This window comes from Scyliorhinus torazame, chromosome 6 (assembly GCF_047496885.1).
Source record: "Scyliorhinus torazame isolate Kashiwa2021f chromosome 6, sScyTor2.1, whole genome shotgun sequence".
NCBI classification, from domain to species: domain Eukaryota; kingdom Metazoa; phylum Chordata; class Chondrichthyes; order Carcharhiniformes; family Scyliorhinidae; genus Scyliorhinus; species Scyliorhinus torazame.
In genome coordinates this window covers 315,642,040-315,662,504 of record NC_092712.1, presented here as the reverse complement: position 1 = coordinate 315,662,504, position 20,465 = coordinate 315,642,040, and the positions used below count along the sequence as shown (strand labels likewise).

General features: G+C 46.9%; 1 protein-coding gene across 6 annotated transcripts in view; it reads right to left on the bottom strand.

Annotated features, from left to right (window-relative positions):
- Positions 1–688: 688 nt before the first annotated feature.
- The window catches only part of pign (phosphatidylinositol glycan anchor biosynthesis, class N), a 154,570-nt gene continuing 134,793 nt past the window's right edge, over positions 689–20,465 (bottom strand). For 4 of the 6 annotated variants that reach the window (XM_072510117.1, XM_072510118.1, XM_072510114.1 and 1 more), the window contains exons 26-29: positions 8,739–8,812; positions 8,582–8,624; positions 7,779–7,831; positions 4,475–4,918 (exon numbers count right to left, since the gene is read on the bottom strand). In XM_072510117.1, the coding sequence (XP_072366218.1) occupies positions 4,618–4,918; positions 7,779–7,831; positions 8,582–8,624; positions 8,739–8,812 (471 nt within the window). In that variant the 3' untranslated portion in view covers positions 4,475–4,617. Of the gene's footprint in view, positions 2,474–4,474; positions 4,919–7,778; positions 7,832–8,581; positions 8,625–8,738; positions 8,813–20,465 lie in introns of those variants that run through there. The other 2 variants (XM_072510119.1, XM_072510120.1) reach the window with 1 other exon arrangement.

The window sequence follows — 20,465 nt, the reverse complement described above, 5'->3', positions numbered from 1 at the left end:
TGAGTTCTGCATTCCAATGACAATGTGCTGAATCAATTTTTTAAAAACTCTCTCTCTGGAGAACTAGAATATCTAACATGCCAGTCAAGCACAGGAGTCATTTTCATTGTGTGGTCAGGAAACTAGTGCTTATCGACTGGCTGTCTGCTGTAGTGAAAGTTACCCAGTAGCTAGGCCAAAGCTTTACACTGCAATCGTCACAGGTCACTCAGAATACCGTTGAGCTTGCCACCAAGGCGAAAAAATAAACTTGCATTAAATGAAATGGCACAGAAGCAAAATACTGCTGTTGCTGTAAATTTTGAAAGTAAAAATAGAAAAATGCTGGAAATGCTCAGCGGGTCAGAAGAAAAACGAAGTTAAAGTTTCAGGTCGATGGCCTGCATTAGGTTCTGACAAAAGGTTAGCGATCTGAAGCATTCATATCGTTTCTCTCTCCATGCACGCTGCCAGGCTCTGTCAAGTATTTCCAGCATTTTCTGTTTTTATCAATGAAAAAGAGCAGCCAAAACAGACGCCCACTGTGAAGGGGGTGAGCTTAAAAGAGAAGATTAAAAGAAATTTAAGTGTCACGACTGCATCTTATAAAAGTTGAAATGACAGGTTAAGTTTAGCCCAAGCTATTATTTCACACTATCGATGGTCAGAAAGATCAGAGGGTATAAATCAATAATCAATTTAGAGCAGGTGTCAGAAAAATATTTATTTACTTAAAGGTAGATAATAAGGCAAGAGAGATAAACATTATCCGGTCCTTTTAAAATTTAACTAGACGCTGAATAGAGAATTAACATGCCACAAGGATGAGATGCCGTAGACCCATTTCCCATTCTTTGTATTCTATTCAGCAGATCATGATGGAGAACACATATTACATAAAAATCTGGGTCACACACATTGCATAACAAAGTCCATAAATATTCAAGTTGTGTGCAGCATATTCAAACCGTGACTATGAAAACTTCAGGCATTCTGGATGGAGTGAAAAATCTCATTACAGTGACAATTATGGATATAAAATGTAACATTACAGTGAAGGCCACATTTGGTCATTACATTGCACCCGCACAAAAATTTCAGCAACCACATATGCCTGTTTAATGCATGCATTTAATGGTGAGAGTTATGTCAACACGGCATCAACGTTAATACCATTTAATTAAAAAGTGACGCCAGGCATGTGAAAGTTGTGGTGCTATTTATACTGCCACACCCGTGAAATTCACCTGATACAGCATGTTTGAATAAAGAGCAGCAACTAGCATAAATTCCATTGTACCAAATTAAAATAAGTGCAAATATAAGAACTTTAATCAGAAAAAAATAACAGCAGGTATCACAGTAACCCTTCCAACGCCTTTCCCATTTCAGCCCTTCTTTTGTCTCTTTAACTTAGTGTTTCCTTTCCAGATTTTCAAATTTTCAATCTGGTAGATCACCCGCAACCTTGATCCCTTGGCCTTTTAATTACAGTGTCAGCTTTTGGTTCTGACCATTAACTTGGGGTCGCACGATAGCATAGTGGTTAGCACAGTTGCTTCACAGCACCAGGGTCCCAGGTTCGATTCCCCGCTGGGTCACTGTCTGTGCGGAGTCTGCACGTTCTCCCCGTGTGTGCGTGGGTTTCCTCCGGGTGCTCCGGTTTCCTCCCACAAGTCTAAAGATGTGCAGGTTAGGTGGATTGGCCATGATAAATTCCCCTTTCTGTCCAAAAAAGGTTGGGTGGGGTTACGGGGTAAAGGTGGAGGTGTGGGCTTGGGTAGGTTGCTCTTTCCAAGGGCCCGTGCAGACTTGATGGGCTGAATGGCATTGTAAATTCTGTGATTCTATGAACTTCCTGTACTGTTATGAAAAAAAAAAATACGCAGCCAAACACATATATAAAACTGGAGAAGGTTTAATCCAGCTGAAAATGGCACACCAATGTCCTGGTACACTTTTCATTTGCTGTAAATATAGTTAATTGTGAAAGAATTGCCTACGCCAAGTTTTGCTTACTTCAGATTCAAATCTTCCAAAGCCAGATTAAAGTTGGTTTGCAGTAGAGTCATCAAGATCTGGTAATTGACGTTGTTTTCAGTACTCACAATGTCACGTTCGAGATCACTGCATGATCATGTAATTTTGCATCTGATTGGTATTAAAAACAACATGACTACAAACCTCTGGTCATATTCTGCTGCTAGGATAACTATCTCATGTATCCAGTTGATAATACCATCTCCTAGACCAAGAGGGTTCGGACAGAGGGCTTGTGTGATCAGTGGTAGACTACGTTACTGTCTTAATCTAAGCCAAAATACAGTATCCCATTGCAAATCCTGTTTAAACATCCGTGTTACTCAACAATTATGTGAAATGATGCTTAATTTTCTCTTGAAGTCTGATTCTCCAGGTAGTCAGGGTCTCAGCCAAGCGGCTCAGGAACATGAGGAAAATGGTCATCGACATCACAATGACATAATGACTGATGCTGTAACAAAGGAAAGATCAATTAATTAATTCATTTTTCATAAGTTGAGGAGTCAAAATTGTTTTTGAACTCGAGCTAGCAAATCTGATTTCTGTTGTGGGTTTTATAGGCAATGTGGAGAATGAATACTGGCTAAACGATATGAAGTCAACTACTCTGGGTAGGATCTGCCTCCCTTATTGAAAGTGGTCCAAACTCCACATACATAAAAACAGAGTTTCATCACTGCCCAAATGAGGTATCAACACTTTGGCACTTGCAGCCTTTATGTTAAAAGGTCTCCCTGCACATTCTGCTGCTTAAAAGGTCGCACACTTGATGGACCCACTGGGATTTTTCCCTCTTGAATTTGGAAGATCTCTGTTGTCTGCCAGACCAGAAACATTTTTATAAAAATTACTGTTTGCGAGTTCTGCATGTTGACAGCAGTTTGCCGGATCTCGTCCTACAGTTCTGAACACAGGGTAGATTTTGGTTGTTATACTTAAGTAGAGGTTGATGAAGGCGGAAAACCCACTGTCTCCCTGAAGAACCAGACTAAGAATGAGCAGCATTGTCACAGGTTCCAGCTTTCAAAAGTTAAATTTGAGAGTTGAGGGATGCGACTCGGGTGTTAGGGGTACGGGTAACATCACGTTTGGTATTCACACTTTTATTCTGAATGAACCACGGCAGATGCAAAGGTAGACTCTGTGGGTCACTCCAGACATGTTTTTAAACAACCCAAGCTTTTTACTTGAATGTAAACATATAATATAGAACATACATAGAACATAGAAAATACAGCACAGAACAGGCCCTTCGGCCCACGATGTTGTGCCGAACCTTTGTCTTAGATTAATCATAGATTATCATTGAATTTACAGTGCAGAAGGAGGCCATTCGGCCCCTTGAGTCTGCACCGGCTCTTGGAAAGAGCACCCTACCCAAACTCAACACCTCCACCCAACACCAAGGGCAATTTGGACATTAAGGGCAATTTATCATTGGCCAATTCACCTAACCGGCACATCTTTGGACTGTGGGAGGAAACCGGAGCACCCGGAGGAAACCCACGCAGACACGCAGACTCCGCACAGACAGTGACCCAAGCCGGAATCGAACCTGGGACCCTGGAGCTGTGAAGCAATTGTGCTATCCACAATGCTACCGTGCTGCCCTTGAGAACAAATAAATCTACACTATATAATTTTACCGTAATCCATGTACCTATCCAATAGCTGCTTGAAGGTCCCTAATGTTTCCGACTCAACTACTTCCACAGGCAGTGCATTCCATGCCCCCACTACTCTCTGGGTAAATAACCTACCTCTGATATCCCTCCTATATCTTCCACCTTTCACCTTAAATTTATGTCCCCTTGTAATGGTTTGTTCCACCCGGGGAAAAAGTCTCTGACTGTCTACTCTATCTATTCCCCTGATCATCTTATAAACCTCTATCAAGTCGCCCCTCATCCTTCTCCGTTTTAATGAGAAAAGGCCTAGCACCCTCAACCTTTCCTCATAAGACCTACTCTCCATTCCAGGCAACATCCTGGTAAATCTTCTTTGCACCTTTTCCAAAGCTTCCACATCCTTCCTAAAATGAGGCGACCAAAACTGTACACAATACTCCAAATGTGGCCTTACCAAAGTTTTGTACAGCTGCATCATCACCTCACGGCTCCTAAATTCAATCCCTCTGTTAATGAACGCGAGCACACCATAGGCCTTCTTCACAGCTCTATCCACTTGAGTGGCAACTTTCAAAGATGTATGAACATAGACCCCAAGATCTCTCTGCTCCTCCACATTGCCAAGAACTCTACCGTTAACCCTATATTCCGCATTCATATTTGTCCTTCCAAAATGGACAACCTCACACTTTTCAGGGTTAAACTCCATCTGCCACTTCTCAGCCCAGCTCTGCATCCTATCTATGTCTCTTTGCAGCCGACAACAGCCCTCCTTACTATCCACAACTCCACCAATCTTCGTATCGTCTGCAAATTTACTGACCCACCCTTCAACTCCCTCATCCAAGTCATTAATGAAAATCACAAACAGCAGAGGACCCAGAACTATAAACATGATGTGAAAATCACAGTCGACCTTGAAATCGGAATCAGCTCTGCCTTTGCAGACGTATCCACCTAGACCTACTCAGTTAGTTATGAAGCCACGTGTGTCATCAGTGCAGGAACCAGAGTTAATAATGCCCCCAAAATCAACTGTAGGTTGATAATAACTGCTTTTTACCAATCTATTCACACCCAGTTCAGTTGCTTGGCGAACATAAGCCGACATTATGGTTGAGGCTCCTTGATGGCTGCAGGCATAAATGTAACACCTGACCCGAGTCGAAAAGAGCAGGATGATGCCAGGTCCACTCGTTTTTGTGCTGTTACTGGGCATTTGTTGGGGCGATGTTGGCGGTTCTTCAAATGGCCTCCGTATTACAGAGCTACGGAAAGGGCCAAAAAACAAGTCAGGGTTCTTACTTTGGATTGTGGTCCCGAGACCCTGTTCACGTGTGGATATTCCCAGGAGTGGACTCAGCCAAACAGTGCTCACACACGGAATTCCACACCTCACATGTAGTGAGCAGCCACAGACTGATAGGCGGCAAACACCTTGAGCGGGAAGATTTCTTTTGTTTGTTTATTCGTTCCTGGGATGTGGGCGTCGCTGGTTGGACCAGCATTTATTGCCCATCCCCGAGGGCATTTAAGGTTCAACCACATCGCTGTGTGGAATGGAGTCACATGTGGGCCAGATCAGGTAAGGATGGCACATTTCCTTCCCTAGGGGCAGCACGGTAGCACAGTGGTTAGCACAATTTATCATGACCAATCCACCTAACCTGCACGTCTTTGGACTGTGGGAGGAAATCTGAGCACCCGGAGGAAGCCCACGCAGACACGGGGAGAACGTGCAGACTCCGCACGGACAGTGACCCAAGCCGAGAATCGAACCTGGGACCCTGGAGTTGTGACGCAACTGTGGTAACCACTGTGCTACCGTGCCGCCCCATATGACTCATGACCTTCTGGGCAAGTGATCCCAGGAGAAAAAAATGAGTTGGTGAGCCGTTTCCTCCCATCTGCACAATACCCAAAGATGTCCAATGTACAGTCCTAGAAGAAAATATGCGATATGTTTTTCACCAAAATCTACAAAATTAAAATGGGAGTATATGCGGGATCTTGGACGATTTTGAATCTGAAGGCTTTATAAATGAAAACTAGGAAAGGTATAACAGGCAGCTGATTGGATATTGCCCATTCTACACAACTGGCCAAAGTCAATATTATATCCATATTTACCTGATAAAATTTTACCAGCTTTTTGGGCAGTGTTGGCCTTGAAGGTGTTGTTAACGTACATAGCAGTTGTTAAACATACTGACTCTTAATCCAGTTGCCAAAAACAACTTTTATTGGTGTTCCTGAGGTGGGGTATGATAATAGCGCTGTTTGCAAAGTTCGTGGACTTGATTACCCTCTGCCTCTCGATTCTCTTGTAATTCGCTCCTTACAACCCTATCGCTTTGACCAATCTTTGAGTCAGCTATCCTAAAGTTTCCTTCTGTGGCTCGGTGTCAAATCCTGTTTGATAACGCTCCTCTGACGTGATTTGGGACTTTTTGCTATGTTAGAGGTGCAACATAAAAGCAAGTCATTGCTGTCTCAACCGTTCTATTTCCGCGAAACTGGAGTCACATTCCTGCTGGCAATTCTTATGGTTTCAGATTAACATCAGCGGAGAACGGCCCGTGGAAGGGTGACAGTGGGCTATGGGAGAGTGTGGTTAAGTCAGATGCAACTGCAAAAGGAGGGAATTGGATAAGAATAGAACAGGAGGAATAAGCCAGGACTGTCGCGACCGCAGGCCGTCACCTTTCCTGACTAATTAAATCCCTGTGATTGAAGTGCTGTTATTGTGCTTGCTGGAGGAATCAACACCATAGATAGCTCCAAGGTGCAGAAAGGGCCACATTTCAACTCAAGGGTTTAATTAACTGGGAAACCTAAAAATAGAAAATGATAGTCTCTCATTAATTCAGATGGGGAGCGAAACGTTGCGAGCAATTATGACAAAGCTTTTGCTCCAGGATATTGCAAACTGGAAGATCAATAAGGATAGAAAGGTCATATTTAGACAACTGGATGAGTACTTTCATTTGGAATGTTAACATTTTTTGATACCTTATCCAGGGTATACTAGGTGCAGCCATGATGATGAAAGCAGCGATGAAAAATGAACACCATACTGAGCAACATTTAAAATCTTGGTCACTTTCAGAGAGATTGGATAATTTGTTAGAACCAACTTATGCTCTATTCATACGGAGACTTGTGCAAAATCCAAGACGGGCAATCCACTCCCCCTTCAGTGCTCCTGGCATGACTCCACTTACACAGATGAATTGTCAGCAATTAAAGTAAGCTTGGTTAAGGTTCGTGTTACAGCACGCTAAATTTGACAAACAACCAGCCTCTTTGACAGATTCAACTGACTACTGTGAGGTTAAATCCTCAGTGTTGCAGACATTTTTCTGCCAATGTTTATAATAGTGTAGCAGAACATTGCTGTGGCAAGGGGTGTGCATGGGAATCAAGAGAGGTGAAACTGAAGTTCCTCCTCTGAAAGATTTGATGATGTGTATCTCACAAAACAATGTGTGTTTCTGCATGAATATAATTCTTATATGTGTATGTACATACATACAGATATATCAATACCTACTCGACGGGATCTAGCGGCCCCGCCCGGCGCGAATCCCATTATGGCCGTTAAATCACGTGAGAGGACTAAAACGGGATTTGCGCCTGGCCATCTTGAATCCTCCGGCCTTGGCGTGTTGCCGTCACGCTGGAGCAACTCACTCCTGGTTTTCGGAAACTAAAACCAGTCGCGATGACCACGTTGCGTAGGTACCTGGAGGCTCTGGGGGTTAAGGGCCAAGGCTGGGGTTTGCTCTCTGGCAGTACCAAGGGGGGGTCATTGTCAAGGGAGCTCTGGCAGGGGAGTAAACCTACTCCAAATGGGGGGTCTGGGGTTTGATGGGAGAAAAATGATCCCTAATACCTCTGTGGTGTGGGGGATGATACCCTGATACTTGTGGGGTGGTCTTCCATGTCCGTGGGGGGAGGTGGGGCAACTAATTTTGAACAGAGATCAGGGTGCCCTTTATAGATGGCTCTATCAGGCCCCGCCCCACCAGATTGATAGCGTTAACCATGCCCCCCCGGTTTCCTGTGCTCCAAGTGCCAGAAAATATGGTCTGTGTTTCTGGAGAGAAATAAAAAGGATTGATATACCTTGTTCCAATGTCGAGCCAGCTTCCATAGTCTTTCACCAGGAAAAAGAAATGCTGTGAAAGCAGATTCAGAACAATGACTAAAAATTACCATGCTTTGCAAAAAGTTAAAAGACTTGTTCCAAATGAGCGCAATATCTTAATCAGACCCTGCTTTTAAAACTTCTGTTTGTTTAACACTGATTTCCAACAATTTTCTGTCTGGCCATATTTTAATGCAATTTGCAGGAAATTTGAGTGTAACGTTACTTCAGCAGAATGGGATTGGGGGGGGGGGGGTTAAACAGCATTTGGGTCCAACTTCTTTGGAAGGGCGGCACGGTAGCACAGTGGCTAGCACTGTTGCTTCACAGGGTCAGGGACCCTGGTTTGATTCCCGGCTTGGGTCACTGTGCGGAGTCTGTACATTCTCCCCGTGTCTGTGTGGGTTTCCTCCGGGTGCTCCGGTTTCCTCCCACAGTCCAAAGATGTGCTGGTTAAGTGGAGTGGCCATGCTAAATTGCCCCTTAGTGTCCAAAAAAGGTTAGGTGGGGTTACTGGGTTACAGGGATAGGGTGGAGGTGTGGGCTTAGGTGGGGTGTTCTTCCCTCGGGCCGGTGCAGATTCGATGGGCCGAATGGCCTCCATCTGCACTGTAAATTCTATGATTCTATGATAAATTGTCCTCACACTAGAAATTGCAACACCTTATCACACATTAGCCCAAGCAGAAGGGGAGCGTTGCCGAGCAGGTTTAAATTCGCATTATTCAACGTCGTAACTTCAACCCCAGGTTTGATCATTTATGTATCATCAGCAACTCACCAAAGCCATGATGTCGGAGATTACAAGCACAATGAGAAATAGACTATTGGGAAAGAACACGAGAAAAGATGTTAACGATTCACTGGCAATGTATTTCAGCGACATTTCAAAAAGTACTTCATAAACAATTGCCTATTTTATACATAATTTAGCGTACCTGTTTGATGACAAACGAGTTGAAACTTGAATACCTTCGAATGCACACATCACGATCACAAAAGGAATTAGTATCTGTAAATATTGTAAGATATTGCATTTGGTTTTTAGTCCATACCGCAGTGAATATCTCCACGTCTCCACTGCCCCCCTCCCCAAAATGCTTGATTACATAACTTTGGGCAGAATGGTCAACGTTCTTCCAATGACATAAAATGGGTGAATTTATTATAAACCTGGAATTGTGGCTTTTCCCAGCACAGGATTAAAATGCTTCTTTCTGTACTATCTGACAGCACAAAGTCACATCATTCACTTCTTCATAGCGATCAGAAGCAATAGCAGTGTTAGCGGGGCGCCCAACATAGATTGAGCACCCTCCAATTAAAAACAAAGAACAGTACAGCACAGGAACAGGCCCTTCGGCCCTCCAGGCCTGGACAGAAATAACGTATGAACAGAGGATAAATCTTCAATGCAAACAGCAGCAGGGTTTTGTTTGATAAATCAACTTTGTCATTCATAAGTCATTGTCAACACGAGATGATAAACAGAGTATTTTGTTTATAGCAGGTTAGGTAATTAGGATTCAGGAGGTTAATGTAAATATTAGTTTTAACTCATGGTTCTATTTGTTTCTCCATGAATCTTCTGTCAGGGTGCTCAGCACCTCCCCTGAATGTAGCCCCTGAAGTCTGTGTGCCTTCACTCTTTCACTGACTTTACAGATTGCTGACAGGTGTCAGTCTGATTCAGTGGGCAACATTTTCACATCTGAGGTTTTGGGTTAAAGTGCCAGACCAGAGCCTTGAGCACAAAATCTATATCGAGACTCCGGTGTAACATTGAGGGAATTCTGCACGGTTCGCCATGTTGTCTTTCCGATGACAGAGGAAACGGAGGCTTGCTGCCCTCACAGGTGGAAGTAAAAATGGAAGTAAAAAAAAAAAAAATCCCACATTATTCAAAGAATAGGGCGGCACGGTGGTGCGGTGGTTAGCACTGCTGCCTCGTGGCGCTGAGGATCCGGGTTCGATCACGGCCCCGGCTCACTGTCCGTGTGGATTTTGCACATTCTCCCCGTGCCTGCGTGGGTCTCACCCCCACAACCCCAAAGATGCGCAAGCTAGGTGGATTAGCCACGCTAAATTACCCTGTAATTGGGGGGGAAAAAATTGTCTACTCTAAATTTAAAAATACACTATTCAAAGAACTGTAGGGTAGCTCTCCCGGGTGTCCTAGTCACGGGCAAACACCAGTAAAGGCGATTATTGGTCACAAGGACATTGCTGTTTCTGGCAGCTTACCGTCTGCAATTTGGTTGGCAATGTTTCCTGTGTTACAACAGTGACTGCACTTCAAACCGTACTTAATTGCTTGCAAAAGTGTCTTAGGTTGGGAAAGGTGCGTTATAATCGCAAGTTCTTTCTTTAACACAATCCAGGGGAAGAAAATCAGGGGAATATTCTTGACTATGTGAGAAAGGAGAATGATCTTATAGAGTCGAAGCAGAATTTGAAACCTAGCAACAATCATACCATCTCCCTTTGTACCAGCTGCTGCCTGCTCGGTATTTCAGGATTTAATGTTTTTCTGAAACAAACAAAAAATTTAAACTTTTCCCTGAAGGTTGACAGGGAAAAATTAGAATGCGTGAAAAATGCACCTACTGCACCGAGGTCTCCCAACTTGTCAGTGGAATTTATATGAAAGATGTGTAGCGAGGTCTGTTATAGACAATGGATTTTAACACAGGTAGCATGGGTGTAAGGCCTCTATCTAACCTACCGCACTACCTCGTCTCCTGTGAAGCGAAGTGTAACCAACAGTCGGAATGAAAAGATCAACCTCAATGATTCAGCTAGCAAATTAAATATTTAGTTTCAAATCTTCCCCGTGTAATTATACTGCTCGTCTTTAGGATTCATTTCTCAATTTCTCACATCCGGTAGAGGATTTAATCAAACCAACATCTCCCCCCCCCCCCCAAGCCAAATTACGAATCACTGGAACCGTGGCTGTCCAGAGCAATTAGCGATATGCCCTGGAGCCCTGACACAGACACTGAACCCCTCCTCGGATTTGACAGATGAAACCAGTGACAGATTTTGATCAATGACAATGTAGAGCTTGACTGTTGATGGACAATGACGGGATCACAGGCTCCTCAGGGGGAGCTCAGCTGTTCAGTAAAAATGGGAGCACGATCGTCAACAGCTTAAATGAGAAGCAAAAAATGTATTGGAGATGGAGCACTGGAGTGGGAAGAAATGTGATGAAAGCTCAAAATAGGATTTCCCAAAAGTCCACATCACTTGCGCGAGGAACGGCGTGGCATATTCCCATGGATATACTGCTTTTAAAAAAAGTGAATTATATTTCACAAAAGAGTTAAATACTAAGTCTTGGATGGGCAGCTAGACCCAAGTGTTTAAAAACAAACTGATGCAAATTAAAACAGTGGGCAGCACGGTAGCATTGTGTATAGCACAATTGCTTCACAGCTCCAGGGTCCCAGGTTCGATTCCGGCTTGGGTCACTGTCTGTGCGGAGTCTGCACGTTCTCCCCGTGTGTGCGTGGCTTTCCTCTGGATGCTCCGGTTTCCTCCCACAGTCCAAAGATGTGCAGGTTAGGTGGATTGGCCATGATAAATTGCCCTTAGTGTCCAAAAATGCCCTTAGTGTTGGGTGGAGTTACTGGGTTATGGGGATTCGGTGGAGGTGTTGACCTTGGGTAGGGTGCTCTTTCCAAGAGACGGTGCAGACTCAATGGGCCGAATGGCCTCCTTCTGCACTGTAAATTCTATGATAATCTATGAAAAACATCACAGCCCGGCTCAGGCAGTTCATATTTTTTAACTTCAGCAAGTTGCCAGCTTTTAAGTTATTATTTAAAAAAAAAATATCTGGGAAAGAATTTCCATGGAGGATCTCGGCCAGACCCCTCGGTGAAGGAGTTGCAAAAATACCATAAAAAACGGGCTGAGTGTCAATTGTGATGTGCTGCACGTGTAAAAGAGACCCACGTGTTTCCTCCAATGGGGCAGAAACAGCCACGGGTGAAGTTGAAAGAAAGAGATCCGAGAATCTTACAGGGGCCATGTTCAAAATGTCAAGCTCAAGCAGCAAAACAAAGGCGATAGAATGGTGGACCAGTCAAAACAGCGGAATATAAGAGAGAGGAAGTTATAATCAAAGCCGGACATGCTGCCGTAATGCAGCCCCCATTCCAAACTCCTGTGTTCTGTTGTCTGGGGGTATGGGAATATGGGAAAGCAGAACAGAGACAGAAGATCTGCCATGATCTTATTGGAGAGAGTAGGCTTGAAGGGCTGTAAGGCCTACTCTTGTTCCAATTCCTAGTGCTCATTCAGGGAGGGGGGGGGAGGGCGGAGAGAGGAGTCGGGTAGTCAGCAGGAGGGTAGTTGGCCCAGGGGATGCCAGGTAGCCTGGTGAGGTCAGTGGGGTGGGGATAGAGAGTCAGCTTGTGGGTGTCTGGTAGTCTGGTGGAGTGGGGGGGGGTGGTCAGTCCAGTCGGGAAGTGTCTGCTAGTTGGTGTGGGTCCTGGGCGGGGGGGGGGGGGGGAGCATGCAGAAGAGAAGGGGGGGTGATGGTCAGTTGAGGAAATGTCAGTTGGAAATGTCAGGAGAGTTAGACAGTGTCCTATGGCGGGGGGGGCGGGGTGGTTTTAATTCTTCTACCGTTTTCTGGGTAACCATTGATGTAACACAATTGGGACCATCTTAAGTTTGTGATTTAAATCGCAATATCGGATGTTTTCCATTACAGGGTAATTGGCCATCGGAAGTTTGAACTTCCTGGGCAATCGCTGTGTAATCCGTACCTGGGAACCTCTGTGGGGAGTCCCCAGCAAATCGTTTGGTTATCCCCATGGACATGACACCCTGAAGCTCAGAAGATATCAGATGTAAAAGATAGTCAAGAACTTTGGTTTAAATTAATGTTTTGGTGTGTGGGCACTGCTGGCAAAGCCTAATGGCCACCCCTAATTGCCCCTGAGAAAAACAGAGTGGGTTGCTGAGCTAGTTCAAGGGCAGTTAAGGGTCGGCCATATTGTTGTGGGTCGAGAGTCACATGCTAAGTGAATAGATTGTGAGTCTCCAAGTCCAAAAGTGTTGAGAATATCAGGTTGTAAAGAGTTTTAAATTGTCTATCTAATTCCAACATGAAAGATTGTTGGGGACTCAAGGATCGCTAACATTGCTATTAAGATGGGCTTTGAGGACGGTGGCCCGGATGAGCAGTTTTTTTGGGATAGAGGACAGGTGTGTGAGGTGAGCGGGAGGGCCCGCAAACCATGTTCACATGTTTTGGGCATGTCTAAAGCTCGGGGAATTCTGGCAGGGATTTGCTGATGTCACGTCCCCGGTGCTAAAAACGAGGGTGGCCCCGAGTCCAGAGGTGGCGATGTTTGGAGTGTCGGAAGACCCGGGAGTCCAGGGGGCGAGAGAGGCTGACGTTTTGGTCTTTGCCTCCTTGGTAGCCCGGAGACGGATCCTATTATCCTGGAGGGTCTCAGAGCCCCCAAAATCAGGGGTATGGGTTAGCGACACGGCCAGGTTTCTCAGGCTCGAGAAAGTTAAGTTTGCCCTGAGAGGATCAATATTAGGGTTCGTTCGGAAGTGGCAGCCGTTTATCGACTTCTTTGGGGAAAACTAAACTGTTAGCAGATACGATGGGGCGGGGGGGGAGGGGGGGGGGGCTGTTGAGGAAAGGGGGGTAGGGGAGTTAGTTTAGTTTAAACATGGAACAAAGAATCTACAGTGCAGAAGGAGGGGCTGGTTTAGCACAGGGCTAAATAGCTGGCTTTTAAAGCAGACCATGGCAGGCCAGCAGCACGGTTCAATTCCTGTACCAGCCTCCCCGAACAGGCGCCGGAATGTGGCGACTAGGGGCTTTTCACAGTAACTTCATTTGAAGCCTACTTGTGACAATAAGCCATTTTCATTTCATTTCATTTCATTTGGCCCATTGAGTCCACACCGACCCCCGGAAAGACCACCCCACCCAAGCCCACACCTCCACCCCATCCCAGAAACCCAGCAAACTCTTCCAACCTTTTTGGATGCTAAGGGCAATTTAGCATGGCCAATCCACCTAACCTGCGCGCCTTTGGACTGTGGGAGGAAACTGGAGCGCCTGGAGGAAACCCACGCACACACGGGGAGAACGTGCAGACTCCGCACAGACAGTGACCCAGCTGGGAATCGAACCTGGGACCCTGGAGCTGTGAAGCAACAGTGCTAACCACTATGCTACCGTGCCACCCAATTACTTTAATTTAGGCGGGTTCAGCGAGAGGCGATGGAGGGACTGGGGAATTGTGTGTAAAAGCTATGTTGGCTGAGTATGGTTGTTGGTTGGGGGATGGTGTTATGTACTGAATTATATTTACATTTGTTTTTGTACTTTCTGTTGTTATAAAATCACAAATGCCTTAATAAAATCTTTTTAAAAAATAGATGGGCTTTGAGAGGTTTCGAAGATACTCCTGAAACTTTCAGACAAGTTAGCCTGTAAGGATCCGGGAGAGGGATGTTAAGAAATTGGTTAAGAGTCATTCTAATTAGATGTCTCATTGATGTTAAGTATCCAATAGTTGACACTGATATGTAAAGAGGATGCAGGTGGTCTTTGGGAGCATGTGATGTGATGATAGAGTTTTCTACAGAGCTGTGTTCAAGGAAAATAAAGGTGTTTGTGGAAAGGAGCAGAACTCTTGAATCTTTACTCAACAGCAGCCAGAAACTAACAAGGGAGAGCAGCTATAGGCAACAAAATGCTGTGGTTCACCGTGCAGGAATGTGGATGTGAGTTTGCAGTCGGAATGAAAAGGCCAAATTCTTGAGGAGTTAAAACAAGGCTGCAAGATATGTCTGAGTAGCATTAGGTGAAGAATCTCCAGGGAAAAAAACCTCACTGTGAACAACAGTTCCGAGATTAAAAGTTCCCAAGCTTAGAGAGGAAAAGAACAGAAATAAACCATTGCGAGCCAAGAACCACCCTGGAGTGGTCCAAAGAGAATTGAATGTCTACTTAAGGGACAGTGTAAAATACACTTGTGGAGTGTGATTTTGGCTGTGCTAAAGTATAAGTTGCCAACAAAGCTTACGTGCAGTCAATACGGCTTTTATTAGATAGAAGTCTTAAAACATGAAAACTTGTCAAGGTATCCTTTCAGCTATTAATGGAAGTTCAAAAAAAAGTTTTTAAGTATATTTATTGTGCAAGAATCCCTTCTGTTTATTTCCTTTGTTCCCATTAATTTTATTATTTTTGGTACGTGAACCCATAATCAGAATGTCCGTTTAAGTAGAAGAATGCTTTGCCAAGCCATTGTGTTCCTAGATTTTGTATTTTGGTGAACCAGGCTCGTCAGTGCGGAGTGAATCTTCGGAACGGTTTTGGCGGTAATTGGTTCAATTCGCTAACTGGCAATCAATGGGGGGGCCAGGGGCAGTGTTCGCCTTGACAACAGTTAACCAATGGTTCTTGCCAGGTGGTTTTCTCTGGAGAGAACCTTCAAAAGCCCCCAGACTCTCGAAGGCCGAGGAGCTTTGTTTGTTCCTTCCCTTTGCTGCTGGTTGCTTGCTACCTTCGCGAGTCTGCAGTGAAGATCATTAAAAGCTGAAGGAAAAGGAAGTACCCACTGAAGGTCTAATCTTGAGAAAGAAACTAACTGGAAGACATCCAACCGTATCAAAGATCCTTTATCCTTTTATTTTATTTCTATTCATTTCCCTTTCAACCACCCTTTCCCCTCTTAGTTGTGTGTCTGTGTGTGTATGTATGTGTGTGTAGTTAGCAAGGTGGAGGGTTAGAAAGGGTATTAGATAATCAGTTACATTTTTCTGTCAATTTAATTATAACACCGTACATAATAGGGTCATAGAGGTCGACAGCACAGAAAGGACCCTTCGGCCCATCAAGTCTGTGCCAGTCAAAAATAACCTAACTATTCTAATCCCATTTCCCAGCACTTGGCCCATAGCCTTGTGTGCTTTGGCATCACAGGTGCTCATCTAAATACTTCTTAAATGTTATGAGGGTCTCTGCCTCCACCACCCTTTCAGGCAGCGAGTTCCAGACTCCCACCACCCTCTGCGTAAAAATGTTTTTCCTCACATTCCCTCTAAACTTCCTGCCCCTTAACTTAAATCTCTGCCCCCTGGTCATTTACCCCTCCACTAAGGGGAACAGTTTATTCCTCTCTACTCGGTCTATACACCTCATAATTTAATTCATCTCAATCATGTCCCCCCCCCCCCTCATTCTCCTCTGCTCCAAGGAAAACAACTCCAGTCTATCCAATCTCTCTTCATAACTAAAAATCTCCAGCCCAGGCAACATCCGGGTAAATCTTCTCTGAACCCTTCCGAGTGCTATCATATCCCTCCTATAATAGGATTCCAGAACTGCACACTACGGGTGCTATTCTCCAGCCGTGTTGCGCTCAATTGAGAGCACCATGCGGCCGGAGAATGCCGGGAGGGGCCTCCAGCGAGATTCACTGGAGTCCTGCGAGACGCTGGGAGTCGGAACTCCGCCCCAAATGGGGATGATCAAATGCCGTTGCCGGAAGCAGGTCGTAAACCAATTACGACCTACCTGTCCGGGGTCCACCAGTCTCCCACGATTCCCCTGCCTCCCCAGGGAGGCTGCGGCCGGGCGCCAATCAGTGCGGGTCCTCACAAACGTGCTGGCCACCAGGTCAGACCAAAATCAGGATCAGCCCCCCCACTCATCCAGACGGGAGAAGAAATAGGAAACCCCCCTGGGGAGGGGACACCCAAACCAATTCGTGAAAACCACCGCCACGCAAAAGGTACCCCACCTCCTCAATCATGGATATCGATTCCAGATTGCTCTAATACAGTCAAGACACTCTACCGACCCCAATAGTGCCGAAAAACAAATGCAGAGAGAGACCCATGAAAGGTGAAAAGCCAAACCCGACCCAAAGTAAGAGTGAGACAGAACCCCGTCCTCCCTGAGGAGAAAGCCTTTGATCGGGTGGAGTGGGAGTACCTGTGGGAAGCGTTAAGTAGATTTGGATTTGGTGTGGAATACATAGGGTGGGTCAAACTACTGTACCAGGCCCCCGTAGCAAGTGTGTCCACGAACCGACTGAGGTCGGAGTATTTCCGGCTGCACCGAGGGACGAGGCAGTGGTGCCCCCTGTCCCCGCTGCTATTTGCCCTGGCAATTGAGCCGTTGGCCATGGCGCTGAGGAAGTCAACAAACTGGAGGGGGCTGGTTCGGGGGGGGGGGGGGGGGGGGGGGGGAGAAGGAGCATCGTGTTTCGCTCTACGCAGACGACCTGCTCCTGTATATTTCGGACCCGCTAGAGGGGACGGGGGAGGTCATGCGGATCCTAAAGGACTTCTGGGGTTTCTCGGGGTACAAGTTGAACGTGGGGAAAAGTGAGCTATTTGTGATCCATGCGAGGGGCCAGGAGGAGCGACTGGTGGAGCTCCCGCTCAAGAGGGTGGAGGGGAGCTTTCGGTGCCTGGGTATACAGGTGGCTAGGAGTTGGGATGCCCTACACAAGCTCAATCTCGGCTGGTAGAACAGATGGAGGGAGACTTCAAAAGGTGGGACATGCTCCCGCTTTCCCTGGCGGGTAGGGTGCAGGCCGTGAAAATGACGGTCCTTCCCAGGTTTCTGTTCGTCTTCCAGTGCCTTCCCATCTTCATCCCCAAATCCTTCTTCAAGCGGGTGAACAGGATTATCACAGGACTTGTGTGGGCAATCAAGACCCCGCGAGTTAAAAGGCTGTTCTTAAAGTGCGGGCGGGGGGGGGGAGAGAGGAGGACTGGCGCTGCCGAACATCTGCAGTTATTACTGGGAGGCTAATATAGCGATGCTTAGGAAATGGGTAATGGACGAGGGGGTGGCATGGAAGCGGCTAGAGGCGTCATCATGCGAGGACACCAGCTTAGGGGTACTGATAACGGCACCGCTGCCGTTCTCACCAGCACGGTACACCACAAGCCCGGTGGTGACTGTCATAATATACACACTGGTATATGATGGTGCACAGACAGACAGTGATTGACACACAGGATGACCAGTGAACACACAGAACACAGCAGCCAATCACCAGACAGGACACGACCACTATAAAGCCCGAGGGCACTAGTTTTCCCGCTCTCTTGGGATCCAGCTTCTGAGACAGTCAGAGCCCGTGAGCAGCAACTAGAACATACACCATGTGGTAGTAAGATAGTCTGGTCAGGTTAGCCTCAGGTCTCCAGTCAACTCAGCATAGTGTCAACCCACAGTTAAAGTATGATGGTTAAGAGTTCAATAAAATCGAGTTGCATTTCTTCAAGTGTTGGAAGCCTGTCTCTCTCACTGCTGCAGTAAACGCAGTCCTCGCAGACCCGGCATACCCAACACATCAGTGACGGCGGTACTGAGGATCTGGGGTCAGTGGAGAAGGCACAGGAGGGAGGAAAGGACCTCAGTCTGGACCCCGATACGGCATAATCATAGATTTGTTCTGGGCAAGATAGACGGAGGGTTTCAAAGTTGGCATAGGGCGGGTATCAAAAGGATGGGGGACCTGTTTATAGATGGGACTTTTCCTAACCTGAAGGCGCTGAAGGAGAAATTTAGTCTGCCCCCGGAGAATGCCTTTAGATACCTCCAAGTCCGCGCTTTTCTGAAGAAACAGGTGGTGGCATTCCCGCTACTACCCCCCCGGAGGATACAGGACAGGGTGGTCTCTGGCATCTGGTTGGGGGAGGGGAAGGTGTCGGACATAAACCAAGAACTGCAGGAGGCAGAGGACGTCTCGGCGGAGGAGCTGAAGGGCAAATGGGAGGAGGAGCTGGGCGAGGAGCTGGATGAGGGCCTGTGGGCTGATGCCCTAGGCAGGGTTAATTCCTCCTCATCTTGTGCCAGGCTTAGCCTAATTCAGTTTAAGGTGGTCCACAGGGCACACATGACGACAGCGAGAATGAGCAAGTTCTTTGAGGTGGAGGACAGGTGTGCGAGATGCTCAGGGAGCCCAGCAAACTATGTCCATATGTTCTGGGGATGCCCGGCGCTTAAAGAACTCTTGCAGGGCTTTGCAAAGGGGCTATGTCCAAGGTCTTGGACGCTCGGGTAAAGCCGAGTCCGGAGATAGCGATATTTGGGGTGTCGGAAGATCCGGGAGGGAAGGAAGCAAAGGAGGCCGACGTCCTGGCCTTTGCCTCCCTGGTAGCCCGGAGACGGATCTTGTTAATGTGGAGGGACTCGTAACCCCCGAGTGTAGAGACCTGGGTTAGTGACGTGGCTGGGTTTCTCAGTCTTACCCCATTCTCCCCAGGATAACAACGAGTCTGTCTGGGCCTCCTAAAGATAAAAGCACAGATTCTCAAATTCAGATCAAAGAAAGAACAAAAGAAAAAAAAAGCCCGATATGAATTAGCTCTGACTCAGAGGGCTATCCTCAAACACAGAGAGCACAAATTATCCCTATCGACCCGAAACATCCACCCTGCTCCCAGCTCCGGCTCCATTCACCTTCCCACAAAACGAGGGGGAGGGGGGGGGGGGGGGGGGTAAAGACAAAGAGCATCCCCTCCCTCAAACACCAGAATTATAAGACACTATAAGGCATGATTACATTTAGGGTTAAAACTGTGCGCAAATCCCATTATCCATTCTCGATTAAACATACACTTGCTAAATCAGGATAACCAACAGTGGCAGGTCATCGCACCCATATTACACAGGCTCCTGCTGGAAAAGACGGCATCAAGCAAACAGCAACATGATCAACAGGGAGTATTGTCTAGGATAATAACTAAATTGCAGGGCAAACCTCAGGATACAGACACCTTCCTGGACACACGAAGAAAGCAAAAGCCAAGGATAAAGCAGGACCAATGATCACTCTGCAGGATCTTCCACGGTTTCCAACGATTGAAGCACCAGACATAATTATCATAGAATTTACAGTGTAGAAAGAGGCCATTCGGCCCGTCGAGTCTGCACCGGCCCTTGGAAAGAACACCCAACTTAATCCCACGCCTCCACCCTATTCCTGTAACCCATAACAACACCTCGGGCTCAATTCTCCCATTGGGAGTCTAAGTGCCGACGCCGGAGTGAAAACCGGAGTGTTTCACTCCGGTGTTGGAGGACGCTCCCAGCCCCGTATTCTCCCGCCCCCGCAGCCGGCGCCGCGCAAATAACGTCACCCGCGCATGCGCGGTTGCCGTCCTCCCCGAGGCCGCCCCGCAAGAAAATGTCTGATGGATCTTGCGGGGCGGCGGAGGAAAGGAGGTCCTCCTTCAGAGAGGCCGGCACGCCGATCGGTGGGCACCAATTGCGGGCCAGACCCCATTTGACCCCCCCCCCCCCGTTCAGGAACCCACCCTCCTCCCCCGTTCAGGCCCCCTCCCCCAGCGTTCCCACGCTGTTCCCGCCGGCAGCGACCAGTGGACGGCGCCGGCGGGAACCCGTCATATTGGACAGGCCGCTCGGCCCATCCGGATCGGAGAATCGCCGCTCGCCCGTTGCAAACGTGATTCTCGCCGCGCCAGTTTGGGGAGTTGGGAGAATCGCGTGCGGGCGTCGGGGCGGTGTGACGGGACACGCACGGCGCCCCGGCGATTCTCCAACCCGGCGTGGGGGGGAGATTTCCGCCCCTAACCTTTGGACACTAAGGGGCAATTTATCATGACCAATCCACCTAACCTGCACATCTTTG